We start from the raw sequence: 18,525 nt of genomic DNA on the forward strand, positions 1-18,525 counted from the left end.
CCATGATGTTTCATAGCCAACAACCTCAGCATCATTTTATAACGGGGACATCGTCTCAGAGAGGGTGGTGGCAAACATAAAACTGGAACCAAGGCTGGGGTCATACCTCTGACTCCAAATTACAGACCCCTTGGGCAGAGCCACGCGCTGGGATGGTGCTAGGCACGTAAGTGCTGATGAGTAGATACACGGGTAAAGAACGAGGCACCCCACTAATGGTAATGTGTCTTAATGTCCAAGAGGGGGACCTCCAGCCCTTGGACAACACCCATGACAGGTGGTACCTTCCTCAAAGAGCTCTCCCCTAAGGACGTGTTGCAGACTTACCATGTTCAAACCTGACCAGGACCCACTCCAGGGAGGTGAGGAGATCCCTCCACCTTACATGCTCCTCAGGAAGGGGACATCGAATGAGACTCCACATGAGGCTGATGGAACCATCCCAAGAAGACGCTTATCCATCACCTGCAAACCTGTGACCATTAGGGGCTTACTCTGTGTGACTGATGACCATGTGACCACTCCTCTAAACCAGCCTGGGACCTGCATCATAATTCTTGGAAAACATTCCTCGGATTTAGCATTTTGAAATTACTTCTATTTTAATAAATATACTGGAACCTCAGCAAGTATAACCTCAAGATGGCCCCAGTCTCTCAACCTCAATGCCCAGTGGAGTAGAAACTACTCTGATCTTTTCAGAAAGTCTTGAACACATAATACTTTCTCCCCTAGAAATGGCCTGGTGGCATTTTTGCCCTAGGGAACAACCAGCCATGCTTTGAAAGGCACTAGCAGGAAGGTTTGCAGGTAGGAGATGTGGGAAATACCTGGACGCATAGCACAAGGACACCTGCTACTGGCTTCCAGTCTGTCCAGAGCGGGGAACAAGGTTCAGCAGCAAGAAGCACGCGGCAGGAGAGGTGTGGAAGCACAGAATGGCTGTCCACGCCTGCAGGCTCAGCGTGCTGCTGGCTGGAGTGTGCACACCCCATGCCCTCTTGTGTTCCTGGGAGCATCTAAGTGCCAGACAAAGACCTCAGAAACCAAATGTGTGGGTGGGCAGCTCCTCCTAGAGAGGCAGGGACTACAGGCAGCAAAACCCAGCTCTGCTCCTGGAAGGCTGGATGGCCTGAGCAGGTCTCCAAAACCCTCTGGGCCTGTTTCCTCCCCTGCAAGGTGAGGGTTAAAGCAGGACCCACACCTCACGGGACCTTGTGAAGACTGAATGCATGCATCCTGTGCAGGATGGCGCCCACCCCAGGGAGCACCCTCAGACTGGCAGCCAGAGCAGTTAGTCTCAGGAAGAGACACAAATTTTGCTCTCTTCGCTACATCTTTTTTCTCTATTTTGACAAGCCTGTGCAATGACTTGATTACTTTACAATAAAAAAAAGTAATTTCTAAAATGAACCATGAAGCCAATACTTATTAGCATTCCCACCCCCACTGCAACCTGGACCGGCACAATCCCATGTGACTTTCTCAGCAAGAGACAGTCCCGATTCTCCTAAAATGTGGAGCAAACGAGACAAATATTCACACACCTACTAAGTGCTCCACTCTGTACTGGGGACTGTGGCTGTCCCAGGAGGACAATAAGGTACAGTATTCTTGAGCTTTTATAAGATAATGGATAGGTAAATAGATTGCTGGATGAGGGGGTGGGTAGATGGTTGGATAAGTGGATGAGTGGACAGATGGTTAGAGGAGTAGGTAGATGGATGGATAGAATGTGTGGGTGGGTGGGTAGATGGTGAATGTAGGTGTATGGATGGATGAGATGGGTAGGTGGATAGATGGATGGATTGATGGACAGACAGATGGGTAGATGGGTGGATGGATGGATGGATAGATGGGCATATGGTGGGTGGATGACCGGATGGATGGAATGGGTGGGTGGGTGGGTGGGTGGATGGCTGGCTGGACAGACAGACAGATGGGTGGATAGATGGATGAGCATATGGTGGGCGGATGGCTAGCTGGCTGGGTGGGTGGATGGATGGTGAATGGGTAAGTGTATGGATGGATGAGTGAATGGATGAATGGATAGGTGGATGGATGGATGAGTGGGTGAATGGGTGGATTGATAGATAGATGGATGAGTAGGTGGGTAGATACAGGGTAGGAGAAACAGGGAAGGAGAAAGGGAGAAAGAAAATGAGATGTGTGAGTGAAAAGATGGACAAGAGGGTACGTAGATGGAGATCATACATACGCATAGATAATTAAAAATGAATAAAACGGAAGATTACTATTTGGACTCATAAGTGACAGAGAGAGCGCAAACTGTGCACTCAATTACCTTAGTGTTGTTTTCTAACATAAAATTCATCATTAAGTTATTCATAGTTGAGAGATGATAGACTCCATACCCTCTGCCTGAATGCCTCATGCAAAATATCGCAAGTGGGAAAAGCCTGGCCTTGCATCTGAACCTTCGAGCTTCAGTGTAGGCTCAGCTATGACTTTGACAGAGACTTCCAACCCCACAGGACCTGATTCCCCATCTGTGGTGCAAACACCACCCTGTCCAGCCCAAAGTGAGGGGAAACAGGGGGTCACGGCTTTGAAAGTGCGTCCTAATGAGAAAGCTCTCACCAGTGTGAGGACCAACAGGATCTACAGTGACAGCACAGGTAAGACTCACAGCACCAGCTTAACATGGAGATAGATACCCTCCCCCACCCCAAGACATAAAAGGGACAATATTCCGGTGGGGTCAGGCTTCTGCCATCACTCACATTAAGCTCACTTTCCTAACACGATCCATTTTATGAAAACCTGTATCTCTAAAAACATGAAACATCCCTTCTGCGTCAGACTGAAATTTTGCCATCCAAAATGCAAAACTGTGGACACATTCCTTGACCAGAAGTTTCAGGAAAAGCCATTCGTGGTTGTGTTTGCTAACCCTCTAGGGGAGAAGTGGCCTCCAGCTGGAATATTCTAAAAGTCCACATGATGGGGATGTCTCCTTCTAAGGGGACACTTGAGAAGTGGAAGCAAAGCTAGAGAGGTGAGGCTACATCCCTGTCCCATCTTCTGCCCTTCTCTCCTCTCGGTCAGCAGAAATCTGACATGTCCCCAAACACCATAGTCTCAACAGCAAGAAGCCTCACTACAGCACCATGGTGTGCTCATCCCCATCTGTGACAAATCCAGTGACCTGAGATCAAATCTCAACATTCGCAAGGACCAGAGAGAGAGGAGATTCAGAGATTCCTTCCTCATGACCTAGATCTGTGGTTCTCACATTTGGGCAGGAAATAAGAATCATCCAAAGAGCTGGTTAATACAAAGAATGTGGACTTCATTCCCAGAAGTGATTCAATGGGACTTATCACTCTGCACCTTTAATAGGCTGTGGTCCACAGGACGTGCTTGGCAGAAGAAGGCTAGTTCACAGTGGCATCACCTGGCCCTACGCCCAGATACTACTTTAATCAGTGTTGGTATGACCCAAGTATTAGGACTGGTAAAATCTCCTTATGTGGTTTTTAACATGAGAATCATGGCTCTGAACACCTGCTAACTCCAATGTTAGCAGCATGGACACGACCTGGGAGCTGGTTAGAAATGCAAAATCTCAGGGTGCTGGGTGGCTCAGTCAGTTAAGCGTCTGCCTTCAGCTCAGGTCACGATCCTGGGGTCCTGGGATCGAGCTGCATGTTGGGCTTCTTGCTTAGTAGGGAGTCTGCTTCTTCCTCTGCCCCTTCCCCAGCTCATGCTTTCTCTCATGTGCTCACTCTCTAAAATAAATAAAATCTTAAACAGAAATGCAAAATATCAAAAGGAAAGAACGAATGAATGAAAGAAAGGGAAGAAAGGAAAAGCAAAGTAAGGCAAGGCAAAATCTCAGGCCCCCTCCCGATTTTCGGAACCAGAATTGGCATTTTAGCAAGATTCCCAGGTCACAAATGGACATCAAGTCTGAGATACATGGGCTTAGGGCACAGTTCTCCCACCTGATCAGGTATGTGATGAGTAAACAAGCAAATCCCCCAAAATGGTGCTGTCCCTCATGTGAGTTTACCACTGTGTTTATAAATTATACGTGACCATGGGGAAGTAATGGTCTGTTTAACAAATGGTGCTGGGACCACTAGATTTCCACATGCAAATGAATGAAGCAGAGACCTACCTCACGCCATATACAAAACTCCACTCATTAATGGCTTATAAATGTAAGAACTACAACTATCAAATTGTAGGAAAGAACAGAGATTTACTCCTATCTCTGTAACCCCGAGTTAGGCATTATTTTTATTTACCTTAAAAAATATGACACCAAAAGCACAAGTGACAAAAAAAAAATAAACAAATTGGACTTTATAAAATTAAAAACTTTTGGCCATCAAAGGGCACCATCAAAGAAGTGAAAAGACAACCCAGAGAGTGGGAGAAGATACTAGCAAACCACATATCTGATTAGGGATTTGTATCCAGAATGTATAAAGATCTTTCATAACTCAACAAGAACAGACAAATAACCCAATCAAAACAGGAGCAAAGAACCAAACAGATATTTCCCCAAAGATATACATATGGCCAATAAGTGCATGAAAAGATGCTCAGTATCACTGGTCATTAGGAAATGCAAATAAAACCAGAGAGAGCAGTGACTTCATACTAAGACAGCTGTCATAAAAAGGAGAGGTGACGGCAAGTGTTGGCAAGGCCGTGGAGGACTTGGACCTCCCGCACACTGTTAGTGGGACGTCAAATGATGTAGAGACGTTGGAAAACAATCTGGCAGCTTCTCAAAAGGTTTAACAGAGTTACCATGCAGTCCAGCAGTTCCCCAGATATGTGCATGAGACGGATGAAAACACGTGTCCACATGCTCTGTACAAGGATGTCCACAGCAGCCAAGAAGTGTCAACGACCCAAATGGCCGCAACTGATGACTGGATAAGCAAAAGTGGCCCATTCAGAGGAATACCACTTGGCCACGAAAAGGAACACAGCACCATCACACACTACCACCTAAATAGAACTTGACACCGTGATGCTGAGTGAGAAACCAGTCACAAGGGACCTCGTAGTGTGTGACTCGATTTCTATACAACATCCAGAACAGGCAAATCTCTAGAGATATAAAGAAAAACTGGTGGCTTCCAAGGATGGTGATTGGGGATGCGGAGTGATGGCAGAAGGGCACAGCCTCTCCTGTTTGGGTGTTCTAAAGATCGTGGCGATCGTACAACTCTGAATATATTTTTAAAAACCACTGAACTGTACACTGTTAATGGCTAAATTTAATAGTATGTGAAATGTATCTCAATAAAGCCTTACAAAACACAAAAATTGAATTTAATTATATGTAAGTTATATCTTACTAAAATTTTTAATAAAAAATCATACATGGCGTATGTTACTAACATATTGAATGTGTTACAAAATACACACAGACAAATGTTTTTAAAAGGAAGACAAAGTTTGCTGTTTCTGCACCGCCTGATGGACCATCTGCACCTCCTTTGTGAGATAAAAGGACAGGAAGACAATCCCAGGGCATCCTCTGGGTTAAGAATCTTTGACTATTCAGAAGTTCACTGGTTGGCACATGTCCACAGCCACCCTGCCACCTGTCATATCTGCTGATGTGTCCATGTATGTGTTCCTGCAAATGCCAACCAGGGGCAGTAGCTCAGCCCTCTCCTTGTCCTAGCACCTGCCTATGGGGTGCACAGGACATGAACTACTCGGTGTCCAGTTACCAAAGACAGTGGGGCAGGTGGGGACTGTGGGCATGGAAGTCACTTTGCAGGATGGACAACCACTCCTGTTTGGATTCACCAGCGCCTCTGGCATTAATCTGCATTCAATGTTTCAGTGTTAAATTATGCGAAATCGCAGACTCTTCCAGTATGTTAGACTAGTCTAGTTAGACTAGAATATTTGATTAACGCCCCATCCCCACCATGAAAGAGAATGGGATCTGCAGCATCTTCTGTGGTACATGGTCCTCGACAAGGGGGACACATTCTCGTGATGTGATCCCAGGTGAGCACATGAGACTCATCCAAACAACCCACAGGCCTTGACATGAGCGAGCAAGTATGGAGGGTGGCAGCAGTTTTCCCCAAACTGTCGGCCTCTCTAAAGATTCTGGCAACTGCTTCTCACATGAGCCCACGAACCAGGGGGCTGGGGGGTGGAGGTGGGCATCATTCTTGTACTTCCTGCCACTTCCCACAAATGGAAGAATCACGATTGTCCTCACATTCTCTGGAGATGCTAGTTCCGGCGGCCAAATGTGCTAGAGAGGAGACAGTCCCAAGCAGGTGCTGGCAATGCAGATTTGTGAACAGAAGCAGGCACGAATCACTTTTGTGTGAGGACATCTTTGATAATGGGGAACACACAGGAGGGAGGCAGGTATAGAGAAGCCAAAAACAGAACTGTGGCCTGTGGCCTCCTATTCCAGACAAAATCCTGTTTCCAGAAGGAGGTGTGGCCAGTTTCAGGGAGAGCCATCAGACCTGGCCTGAGGGACCTAACAGCCAGGGCTTCCAAAGACACCAGGGAAAGTCTTGCAGCCAGGTTCCTGACTCCCATGCAAGGGTTATGTCATTCACACAGGCCTGTGGAGGCAGGAAGTCCATGGGCATTGCTTCAAGGTCAGACACTCTAAAAGTGCATGGTTCTTGCTCCCAGACAGTGGTGTGTGGCTGGGGATTCTCTCACAAGGAAGGCGTGGACTAATGTGGTCTGAAGCGGGCACACAGGACCAACCAGATCAGGAGCTGGAAAAGTATATGACCTTTTGAGCAAGCAAAACCTGAAGCCTCACAACAGGGAGAACAGGTTTGTAGCACTACAAACCTACTAGAAGGGATAAAATCCAGAACATTGGTAGCACCGATTTCTGGCAAGGATGGGCAGCCCAGGAGCCCCCAATCACCACTGGTGAGAATGCAAAACAGTGCACGACTTTGGAAGGCAGTTTGGCAGTTTCTTACAAAACTATAAAAATATTTTACCATATGTTCCAACAATTGCACGCCTTGGTATTCACCCAGCTGATTTGAAAACTTCTGTCCACACCACACCCTGCACACCAAAGTTTATAGCAGCTTAATTCATAATAGCCTCAAACTGGAAGCAACCAAGGTGCCCTTCCGCAGGGACGGGTAAACAAAACTGGAACATCCAATATAGTAGATGGCTATGAAGCAAGATAAAGAAAAGCCATGCAAAAAAATAAAAAATTATATATATATATATATATATATATATATATATATATATATACACATATATAGCCAAATCTTAAATACATATTGTTAAATGAAAGAAGCCACCCCAGGGGAGCCTGGGGGGCTCAGTTGCTTAAGTAGCCAACTCTCGATTTCAGCTCAGGCCATGATCTCAGGGTTGTGAGATGGAGCCCCACATCGGGCTCTGTGCTTAGTGTAGACTCTGCTTGTCCCTCTCCCTCTGCTCCTCCTCCTGCTCATGCATTCAGTCTCTCTCTCTCAAATGAATGAATGAATGAATGCATTCAGTCTCTCTCTCTCAAATGAATGAATGAATGAATGCCTGAATGAATAAGTAAAATCTTAAAAAAAAAAAAAAAAGCCAGTCTGAAAAACCAGTGCTTGATTCTAATTATATGACATTCCAGAAAAGGCAAAACTATGGAGGAAGTAAACAATCAGTGGTCCCAGGGGCTCCAGAGAGGGGCAGGGTGGAATAGGTAAAAAGCACAGAGGATTGTTTTAAGTGATGAAAGTATTCTGTATGACCCTGTAATGGTGAACACAAGACTCAAACATCTGTCAAAATCATAAACTCCGCAGCACACGGAGCGAACCTCAATGCATGCAAATTTTTAAATGAAGTTGAAAAATTCATAGAGGAGATGTGGTGGGGGCGTCCTGGTTTGGAATGCAGAATGTGACAAAAGAGTTGAACTGTATTACAAATGTAAAAAATAGCCTTGCCGGAGGGAGTTGGGGAACTACATGCCAGACCATAGAATAGGAACTCAAGGGAGTGGTTTGCAAGACGGACAGCAAAGCAAACCCAGGTAAGTGCCATGCTCAAGCAACTCACAAAGCTGCCTCCATTGTGGGGTGCAGGTCAGCAACTCAGAAACCACTATTCACGGATCCTGTGATTGAGCAATTAGATAAACAGATGGCAGAGGGAGGAAGCCCGGTTTCTCACTATTACTGGGCAGGTTATGGATGAGCAAAGGGAAGGGACTGCATTGATCCATGTGGCCACAGATCAGAGTCGGAGACATTAGCAAGAACTCATATTCAGCTTAATACATATACAGAAGCATTTATAGATATGCACATATTTGTGAGTTAGCATACACATACACACAGTTTGTTGCTCCACATTCGAGGGCCAGGAATCAAGTGCACCCCAGCAGCAGTGAGCACATTCAGCACCCAGATTTTGGTTCCTAAAACCATTCTCCAGTAAGAGGCAGCGGGCTCCTGGAAGACCAGCGGGCTCTAGGTCTGGGCAGGAAACATACAGGGTGAACCTGGGGCAAATAATAATGACCCACAGGGTCTGTCCAAGGGACACAGGAGCCAGCTGAAAGAGCTCCCAGTGCCCAGAGCTGGGAGCAATGAAATACAGCCCTGGGCCATAATCCAGATTATGAATTAAATACCCAAAAGGTAAATGAATGTAAGAGTAAATAAATAAATGGGGGAGAAAAGACAAACCTCCGTCAAACATGCAGATATTCCATCCTTGAGGACGTGGCACATAACTCCCCACTTGTCAGGTGGGGGCTTCGCTTAGTGGCTTCCTTCAGAAGAGGACAATCCGTAAATGAAAAAAAGAGGGACTGTATAGCCAGGACCTGATGTGCGCCTCACCCAGGTGAGCAGGGCTAGCATCACAGGGACAAGTCTGGTGGGGAAACGAGTCCAGACGTGATGGGGTAGGAGGATACTTCACCCTGGGGTCCTCCTCCCAAACCCACATCCCACTCTGACGATGATGCACACACACCAGACAAACCCCAATAAGGGGGACATTCCAAAATATGCCCGCCCAGGTCCCAAAAGAGCCAAGGTCAGTAAAAACAAGGAAAACGCAAGAAACGGTCACAACCAAAAGATGCCTACAGAGACAAGACAACTACGTGCCATGAGGACTCCTGGGGCAAAAAAGGGACGTTACCTACTAATAAGATATGAAGAAAGCATGCACTTTAGTTAATAGCAACATATCAGGATTGGCTCGTTGGTTATAAAATGCACCCTCCTCTGGTAGGATGGTAATCAGGGCAAATGGGCTCTGGGTACAGGTGGAACATTCTGTACCATCTTTATAACAATTCTGTAAACCCCAAACTTCTCTAACATAGTCACTGCTCTTATTTAGGTATTAAAGAACAGGTGATGGTGTGATGTGACAATGCTGCTGCTCACTCACCCCCAGCAGGCCCCGTAAGGAGACGCTCTGGACCACAGGGTCTTTGCCCCTGGCCATGTGTGCATGCCATGACATGGGTCACTGTGACAAGCGCCCAGACTGACCTCCTCTCCCCCTGGCCAGTTGTGGCAGATGGCCCAATGCCAAGGCCCCCTCCTGCAGCCCTCGTCCCTGCCCCCACCCAAACTCCTTACTTGCTTGACATACTGCATCTCTCCCTACCATACGCACCTTATAAGTCACCTGTCACCCTCGCTGAAACATAGTGTGGTGTACAAAAGAAAACCCTGAAGTAACTGCATGTTCTACTCGAGCTTGCATTTGAAGACAGGCTCCTTTGTACCAGGAAGTGCACCTGACCAGCCATATGCACCAGAACCCGATCCGTGGCGGCACAGTCTTCCAGCAGTATCTCCGACTCTCTGCAGATTGACATTTATGAGGTTCTGGAACCCTGTCTGCTCAAAATGCACCCCCCCTTCTGTGTACCCAGTGTTATTATTTCTGGAGAATCTAATTCCAGGATTCTCATAGGGGCTCCAGTGAGGCAACCACATGTGGACCATTGTTCATCATCTGCATCCAAGAAGCCCCTTCTGTCCTCAAAGGCAGCGCTGGGAGGAGGCACTGCTCGGCGTATGGGGAGCCAGAGTGTCCGAGAAAGCTTCTAATTGGGCCACGTGGGAGCCAGGAGGGACTCCCAGGAGCCGGGCTGTGGCGACACGTGGTGGAGCCAGGCACATCTCGGCACAGATGATGGACAACACCAGCCTGACAAACTGATGAGCTACTACCTCCCTGGAAACTAACTTAGTCATTGGATCTCAGAGGTGAAGTCCAGACCCATCACAGGTGACCGGAGAAAGCCACTCCATCAATGAAAATTCTATTTTTTTACTTCTCAATATGTTCCATGATTTGAAAGACTTTATTTTTGGCTTTATTAACACCCCACCTTTTGTCATGCCTGTGCTTCTTTCAAATTTGGGAACACAGTGTGAAATAAAAGCACTAAACTAATTTTTGCTCAAATTACTAGTTTTTGTTCCTTCCTTGGGACTCAGAACACCACGCGCCTTGTCCCACAGGTGCCAACCAAAGCAGGAGATGAGCCCAGAGACCCTGGTGGGTGCAGCTTTATTTCTTCACGTGACCTTTGCTGTTACTTATTAAAATTTCCACTAGAATAGGCACCAGACAGTTCGTTGTAATCACAGGCTGCTTTATTTTAATTGACAGGTCGTTCTATGGAGATTTCATTATCTCTTGCACATCCCTCATCCCAAAGGGCTGCTTCTCCAACCTGGGGCCCCCACATGCAGCCCAGAAGCGTCTGAAAACCACAAAGCCCACTACAGGGCCATGGCCTGAGTCAGAACATCGTGTTTCCTGCCATTTAGGAAGCAAGCTGCTTTCAACTCTCTACACCAGGGGCGAAGTCGGCTTTCCCGCAGATTCTGCTGCTCGCCAACTGGCTTTGAAAAAGTCACCCAACTCAGTGTGGAGCTGGTGCCTATTCTAGTGGAACAGGCGACAATTGTCAGAGCCCATGAGGACGACAGTGCAGCGTCTGGAGTAAGAGGGGAAACAAGCCAGCTCTTCCCTCCCACCAGGATGGCCTGGCGCTGCAGCACATGCTCCCATCCCAGGACGGTGAGGGGACCTGCTCCGAGACCACAGACCGTCCAGTCCTGGACCCTCTGCACCAGCCAGAGCCCTGGCCGTGTCTCGCCAGGCACACGCATGAGAAGAGAGACCCACCTCCTTTCCCCAGGGGTGAGAGCATAGACCCTGTGGTCCCAGGGCAGATGAGCCCAGGCTTTGCCTCCTCTGCTCTCAGAGGACACTGGCTAAACACAGAGGGCCAGCTTCATAGGACACACGATGATTAAGGGAAAAGAGGCTTCCCACGCCCTTGACACATCATTGGAACTTAATAGGCTGTCATGTAACTATGGCTGTGATTATTAAGTGCTCTGGTCACTGTTAGGGTGACTGGCAGTGCCAGAATGTCTGGGACCAAGGGGATCCCCAAGCATGGGACTTTCAATGTGAAAACCAGGGCCACCCCAGGAGAATGAGGACAAGTTGGTCACATTACCTGTTGTCTGGAGGCAGCCTGTGATAGTCAACTATGGGTTGTCTCCATAGCCAGGGCGCCTCCCTGGGCAGCACTCACCTCCCATGGGGGCTGCTCTGTGCCGTCATCCTGGGACTTATCCACAGCTTAGCTCCTTTACAGGGAACGTCCGTCCCACTCTTCACCTCGCTTGTTTCACTCCTCGTGCGTGGTCCCCACTTTCCCTGGCCCCCAGCTAGAATGGCTTCTTCTCGCCTAATTTGGGGGTGTGCATGAAAAATCTGAAGATGTTGAGGATGGCACGGTGGAGCTGGGGCACAGTGAGGGTCTGACGGCACTGTCTACAGCGGGGTCTCAGGTCTGCACATGGCCTCTGGTTCAAAACTTTCTATCTTAAATATCTCTTTTTTGTATCCTGTAAATATTTTTGTTTGGCCTCTAAAAATAAAACCCCGTATGTCTGATCATTGGTAATTATGTCTACACACAAGAATACCTGCATACAGATGTTTATAGTAGCTATTTTCACAAGTGCTAAAGACCTAGAAGCAGCCAAGATGTCCTTCAACAGGTGGATGGAAAAATTAACTGTGGTCCATCCAGTCACTGTAAGTGCCAGGCAGCATTAAAGAGAAGTGAGCTCCTGAGCTGAAAAGTCACGGAGGGACCGCACACGCATCTTACGAAGCGAAAGAAACCATTTTGAAAAGACCATACGTTATGATTTTAACTCTACAACATCCATGTAAAACCATGGAGACAGTGAAGAGATCAGTGGTTGCCAGGCGTTAGCAGGGATGGAGGGTGAAAGGTGGATCACAAATGACACTGAGGGCAAGGAAACTACTCCGTATGACCCTATGGTGATGGACACCTGTCATAACTGCTTATCAAAACCCACAAAACGGATGAAACCAAGAGTGGACCCCAAAGTAACCTGCGGACTCTAATTAGTAACGATGGGCTCATGGCTATAACAATCTGCCCCATTAACGCAAGATGCTGATAACAGGGGAGCTGGTGGTTATCGGGGACCCCCACAGAGCTTCCAGCTTTTCCAATCATTCTCCTGTAAACCTGAAACTGCTCTAACAAATAAAATCTACTAATTAAAAAAAAAAAAAAAAAAAAAAGCTGGGCCAAGAGAAGATGGAGAAGGGGGGAAGGTTCTGCTTTCTAGGGGAATGTTGACCACGACCAGGAGAGATCTGGACGTGGACCATCTGGCAGTCACTGCACGTCAATGACTCTGCTTTACAAGTTACACTTAAAAATAAATAACAGTTTTTAGTTTGTTTGGGCAAGAAAACAACAAAACAAACAGACAAACCCCAACGGCACACACAGCCTGATCACATAATCCACCGGCCGAAGGTAGAGACAGGGGCAGCCCAAGAGGAAACTCTCCCAGACAGCCAGGAGCATCCAGAAATGGGCACAGACCTGTATCTGGGTCTGTGCTGAGTGGTTTTGGAAGCTGGGTAGAGTCTGCCCTGGAAGGAGAGTCATTGCAAGCCCAGAATCTGGAAGATACCAGTTTCAGAGAAGGAGGCCACGTGTGAGAAGAAGAGCAGCCCAGAGCAGATCCCCTGACCTACCCCCTACTGCTGGCCCTCCTCCGTGGAATCATCTGGAAACAGCCACGTTCAAGGCCAGGCTGGTGGACGTCCAGGGCAAAGGCTGCCCAAGGAGGGAACTGCAGACACTGGAGATGCACGACCCCTCCAAGAGTGCCTTCCGTGTCCTCCCACCACCACGTGTCCCATCTCCTGGCATCTCAAACAGAAGTTAAATTTGGGAGACATACAAGTCCACAGTGATCACGGCTGTGATCCAGCAGCCTGTGCTGGGTGTGTGTGTGGGGGCGGGGGGTGTGCACAGCTGGATGGGCACAGGCAGGGGTCCTGCCCCAGCTGCAGCGGTCAGAGGAACCCCTAGAGATGATGAGAAAGCTCCATCCTTGAGCAGATACATGCATGTGCTGTGGGCTCAGTCACTGAGTGGCCAAGCGGGACATGTTTATGTGACAGTCCTCCGGAGGAGGGCTGGCAAGTCACCAGAAGAGAAGGAGGGGCCCCGCAGTGGCTGAGTCCAGGAGGAACCCTCTCTAGCCCCAGGGATGAACACCCCAAGGATGAACACCCCAAGCTGCCACAGAGACCACCTGAGCCCTCTCGGCCAGCCCAGCTCGGCGTGTCCCTGGCAGGGCTCCCACTAGGGTGACACGGGCAAGGTCTACAGACAGTCTGGTTGTCACAGGTGGGGTGGTGCTACTGGAGCCCAGGGTGAGGCTGGCGATGCTGTACATGTCCTACAACACATGACACAGCCCCCGCCACGAATCACCATCTGGCCCCAGGACAGAGTCCACCATAAGAAGGAAGGAAATCCTGCCACAAGGATTGGATCCTGTGGGGGCACTGACGATCCATGGATGGACCCTTGGGACACCAAGCTGAGTGCAATGAGTCAGGCAGATGCCCGTAGGATGTCACTTGCATGTCAAACCCCAAAATACCGACTCCCAAAGCAGAGAGCAGACGGCTGGCTGCCAGCGGCGGGGTGGGATCAGCGTGAAGGTAGTCAAAGGTACAAACTTCCAGTTACAAGATGTATGAGTCCCAAGTCCCAGAGACAGTGACTACAGTTAACATTACTGTTCTGTGTATCTGCTGAAAGAGCAGATCTTAAGGGTTCTCATTGCAAGAAAAGCAACTGTAGGGATCCCTGGGTGGCACAGCAGTTTGGCGCCTGCCTTTGGCCCAGGGCGCGATCCTGGAGACCCGGGATCGAATCCCATGTCGGGCTCCCGGTGCATGGAGCCTGCTTCTCCCTCTGCCTGTGTCTCTGCCTCTCTCTCTCTCTCTGTGTGTGACTATCATAAAAAAAATAAATAAATAAAATAAAATAATAAAAAATAAAAAAAATAAAAAAATAAAGAGACCTTATAAAAAAAATAAAATAAAATAAAATAAAATAAATAAAAAAGAAAAGCAACTGTAACTCTGCGTGGAGACACGTTAACCAGTCCTCAGAGGAGAGTATCGAAACACGATGCTAAATCTCAATAAAACTGGGGGCGGGGGCGGGGTAAGATTAAATAAATAAAGATCAATGCTCATTTGGAATTGTTTAAAGATGAAGAAATCACCCAGCCCCACAAGTCACAGGCACGGAGTTCGGGAACCCCTGGGCTGTTCGGATTTGCGAATGTAAATAAGGAGGCAGGTTTCAGCTGGAAGAGCAAGGTGTGCACGTGCCAGCGTGTCTGCCCTGACGGGCGCTCAACAGCACCACACGCCTCACCATCCCTCCTGTATTCATTCGCTTACCCAGCGGCTGTGGATGAGCACCTACTGTGCGCCAGGCGCCGTGCTCGGCTCCACGGCTCGGCCCTTCTCTGGAACTCACCCAGGAATGAGAAAGCACTTTCAAAAACCAAGAAAAGCCTAAGTGTTGCACGTGCGTGTGGGATCTGACGACAGAGGCACTTTTTCGGGCCGAGCCCGCACTTGTGCGAGGCTTACTGACGTCCTCCGCACCCAGGACCTACCTCCTGTCTCCGGGTCATGGAAATTTGGATCCAGGCCTCGTTCCAGCATTTTGACGACCTTCTCCACCAAACGGTGCTGAATATGGTCCATGAATTTTTTCAGATTGGTCTAAGGGGAAAAATAAGAAAACAGAAATGTCTTTACAGCCCCTGGGAAGGTTCCTTATTACGGGGCACGCTCCAGCCTCCTCTGGGGACAGGGAGCCACCCCGGACAGGGCGCTGCAGACCCGCCAGGTGGCAAGCTCACTGCACCCGGAACTCCAGCACCAAGCATGGAGTCCAGCGCGGGGCAGACGCAGCCAGCCTGTCCTGGATGGAGGTTTTAGAACTCTCCTGCTTTCACTGCCCGTGCCAGGAGCCACAGGGCGATCCTTCACTTTTGAAAGGACAAGCCACCTGGGCCACTTCAAAAAACTACTGCTTCCAGGGTCCACCCCAGAGCTTCAGCCTCCATCTCTGGGAAGCGAGGCCCAAGGATGGATAGTTATGCTTTGTAATCTCTAAAGCAGCAGCCGCAATGGAGAGCAGATAGGGCAGCTGTCACTCAGGGAATCCACTTGTTGGTGAACGTCTGTGACTACTTGCACAGAAACAAAGATGCCTGGTCATGGAGCAATTCAAGGTCAAAAGAGACAATCACATCCTGTGGGGTAAACGATCAGTGGGTCAACCCTGGTGGGGAGGGACGTCCCCCAGCTATGCCTGGCCTCGTCAGTAACTGGAATCATGATTTCCTGCCATGGAGCAGAAAGCCTGGGCCAGCTGAGGATAACCCCAATACACAATCTGCCTTCCTCTGAAGGAGCTAACTCTTGCCACAGGCCAGATTCCGTGCCCCCTCCACATGGCTCCCAGGACACACCACGTGGGCAGCACCGGGGGGGTGGGGGGCGGGGGCTGGGCCTCCAGCCCCCCAACACAGGCTGGATCTCCACCCACACACTTTAAGGACTTTCTAGGGCCAAAATTAGCAAATGCCCAAAGACACAAGATACACTCATTCTCACTTAACGTTTTCACTGTTATTTAGTAACTGACTTTTTTTTTTTTAATCCAAAAAGCACATTTTTATCTACATGTTAGAAGGTGAGAAAAAAAAAAAAAAGCTTCCAGACCTTGAGGTCTAAACACCACCATCCAGGTGGATTCTAGGGCTGGGCAGGGAACATGCATAAGGAGTCAGACCATTAGTTGTGCCACAAAGTTGTCAGTGCTCAGGGGACAGCAGCACAGGCCAGAGGGCAGACAGCCAGGCAGAAGGGCTGCCACCAGCCACATCTAGACAACTTGCGGACATTAATAAATAATGGCGTATCACACCCGTTGAGCACAATAAAAATCCATGCATCTGTTGTGATACAAATGGGGGTCAGAACAAAAACCAAGGGAACCTGCTGGTTGAGAACTCACAACCAATCTGTGTGGGCTCACAGCACCAGGCAGGCTCCCCGGGCAGCCCAGGACGGGCTAGGGACTGCATCCAGGCAGCTTCCCATCACTGCCTTTCTCTATGCTCCACACCCTCGAGCATCCTCAGATAACACATATCCTCCTCGATGCCATGGTGGGTGTGACCACGCACCCCAGTCCCAGCACCTGGTGGACACACACAGCAACGCCGACAAAGGGCAAAAGCACCCACCACACGTCCAGCCAGCAAGTGAGCGCTCACGGACCACAGCCCATGGCTCTCGGCCTCGACCCTCTCCTTCACACCCCTGCCGGCCTCCTGCTGCTCTCACCTCCATGCGTTTATGTAAACAGCTCTCTAATCAGCTCCGTGCTCAGTGTGTCCTCTCTGGTGGCAGCAGTGGCTCAGAGAGAATGGCTGCCTCTCCACCCAGAAACACCCAGGAGGTGATGTGCACAGAGCAGCCTCCCTTCTGGTCCTACTCCACGTGCAAGTTGTCACCCAGCATGCTTTCATCACACAGAAGAGGATGGCTGTGTTCAGGGGCTCTGGGGACCCGGGACGGCGTGTTCGTTCATGTGCTTAATTCAGGCCACGTGGGCCTCGCCCACAGCGTGTGCGGGCTCCCGGACATAGCATCACCTTCCCCACCGTGCATGCGTCTGAACCCACCCTGCTCAGAGCCCCGCCCTCGAGGTATCTTCCCGTTCCCCTGCCCGAGCCCCCACCAGCTTCACCAAGCACCCCTGCCCCCGGGGCAGCCAGTGCACCTGCACATCCTGGCCCCATCCCTCCACGACATGCACATGGCAGGTGCTTCCCAGGACAGGAAGCCGCTGCCCGAGGAACTGCCCTGATCTGCAGAGATGGTAACGCCACATATGCGACACAGGGCCAGCGTGTGAATGCCAGCCCTGCCCGCCTACCTTCGTGTGTAGCTTGGCCAACTGCTTCTCGTCCAGATTGGATTGCTTATACACCCGCTTCTTGTATCGAAACTGCATGGAAACAGAAAGAGGAAAAGAGAAGAGATGTGAATACGATATGATGATACGAAGAGATGATGAATACGTCATGCGGTGTTCGGGGAAGCATGGCTTTGTCCTCGGCCACGTCACGGGAGGCAGGGGCCCCACAGCAAACTCCTGTGTCAGGTCGACTAACCGTATTCCTCCTGCAGGCCCCTGACATTGCAGGAACAGCACCTGCGAAGATCCACGGCCATGTGGCCGAAAAGGCACAGAAAGCAAAGAGAGCAACCCAGGGGGACAAAGGAGTCATCCCCTCCTACGGGGAAGCCACGGCCAGGGCTCCTCTCATGAGCGGTGGTCACGGTCCTCACGACCGTGCTTGTGGCCCCGCTGACAAATCAGGATGTGTGTCTTCGACATCCACCCCTAGGACGCCCACCCTGGGGAAGCCAGCGTCCCTGCTGCAGCCTCTGCCAGGGACTCTCGATGGCGTCCGTCTCCTTGAACACGGCGCCTCCTCTGAGCTGGAAACTACACATTCTGTTCCGATGCAGCCAGTGCCCAAGAAGAACGTACTGGGGTCACTCCGCCCTGAACCCCAGCACCTCCACCTCCTGCTCCTCCCGGCCAGCCCGTCGCACTCGCAGAGATTGCCAGGTGAGGCACCTGCTCCGATCCCAGCCCCGCCAACGTGCCGTCAGCATTGGCCGACTCTCCGCATCCGGGACTGAGCTCCCTGGTGTGATGGCGGGGAGGCCCGAGGATGGCACGAGAGGGAGCACAGCGAGGGGCGGGGAGGTCGAGGCAGCAGGGAGCTCATCCTGGCACTGAGCTAATTTCACATGTAGGTCCACCTTGCTCTCCTCTCCTATCTCCTGCCAACAAAACAGCAGTTTGATGACACACAGAATTCCTCTGTCACACACACTGAAACTTGGTTTTTTTTTTTTAAGTGGTGAAATAAGACTGTAGTGAAATCAAAATGTTCCGTGAGACTCGGCTGTTCAAGGTTCCGGGATGAGCACTGGGGAAAGACTGCAGGTGTCCATCTTCCTGAACCAAACTGGGAGGCAGGGATCCAGGCCCATTTTAGG

The 18,525-nt window shown here is 49.7% G+C and overlaps 1 protein-coding gene across 5 annotated transcripts in view; it reads right to left on the reverse strand.

Moving 5' to 3' along the window:
• SHANK2 (SH3 and multiple ankyrin repeat domains 2) overlaps positions 1-18,525 on the reverse strand; it is a 510,376-nt gene that overhangs the window by 397,167 nt on the left and 94,684 nt on the right. For all 5 annotated transcript variants that reach the window (XM_072790331.1, XM_072790330.1, XM_072790327.1 and 2 more), the window contains exons 5-6: positions 17,387-17,458; positions 15,048-15,156 (exon numbers count right to left, since the gene is read on the reverse strand). In XM_072790331.1, the coding sequence (XP_072646432.1) occupies positions 15,048-15,156; positions 17,387-17,458 (181 nt within the window). The remainder of the gene's footprint in view (positions 1-15,047; positions 15,157-17,386; positions 17,459-18,525) is intronic.

This window comes from Canis lupus, chromosome 21 (assembly GCF_048164855.1).
Source record: "Canis lupus baileyi chromosome 21, mCanLup2.hap1, whole genome shotgun sequence".
Taxonomy (NCBI): domain Eukaryota; kingdom Metazoa; phylum Chordata; class Mammalia; order Carnivora; family Canidae; genus Canis; species Canis lupus.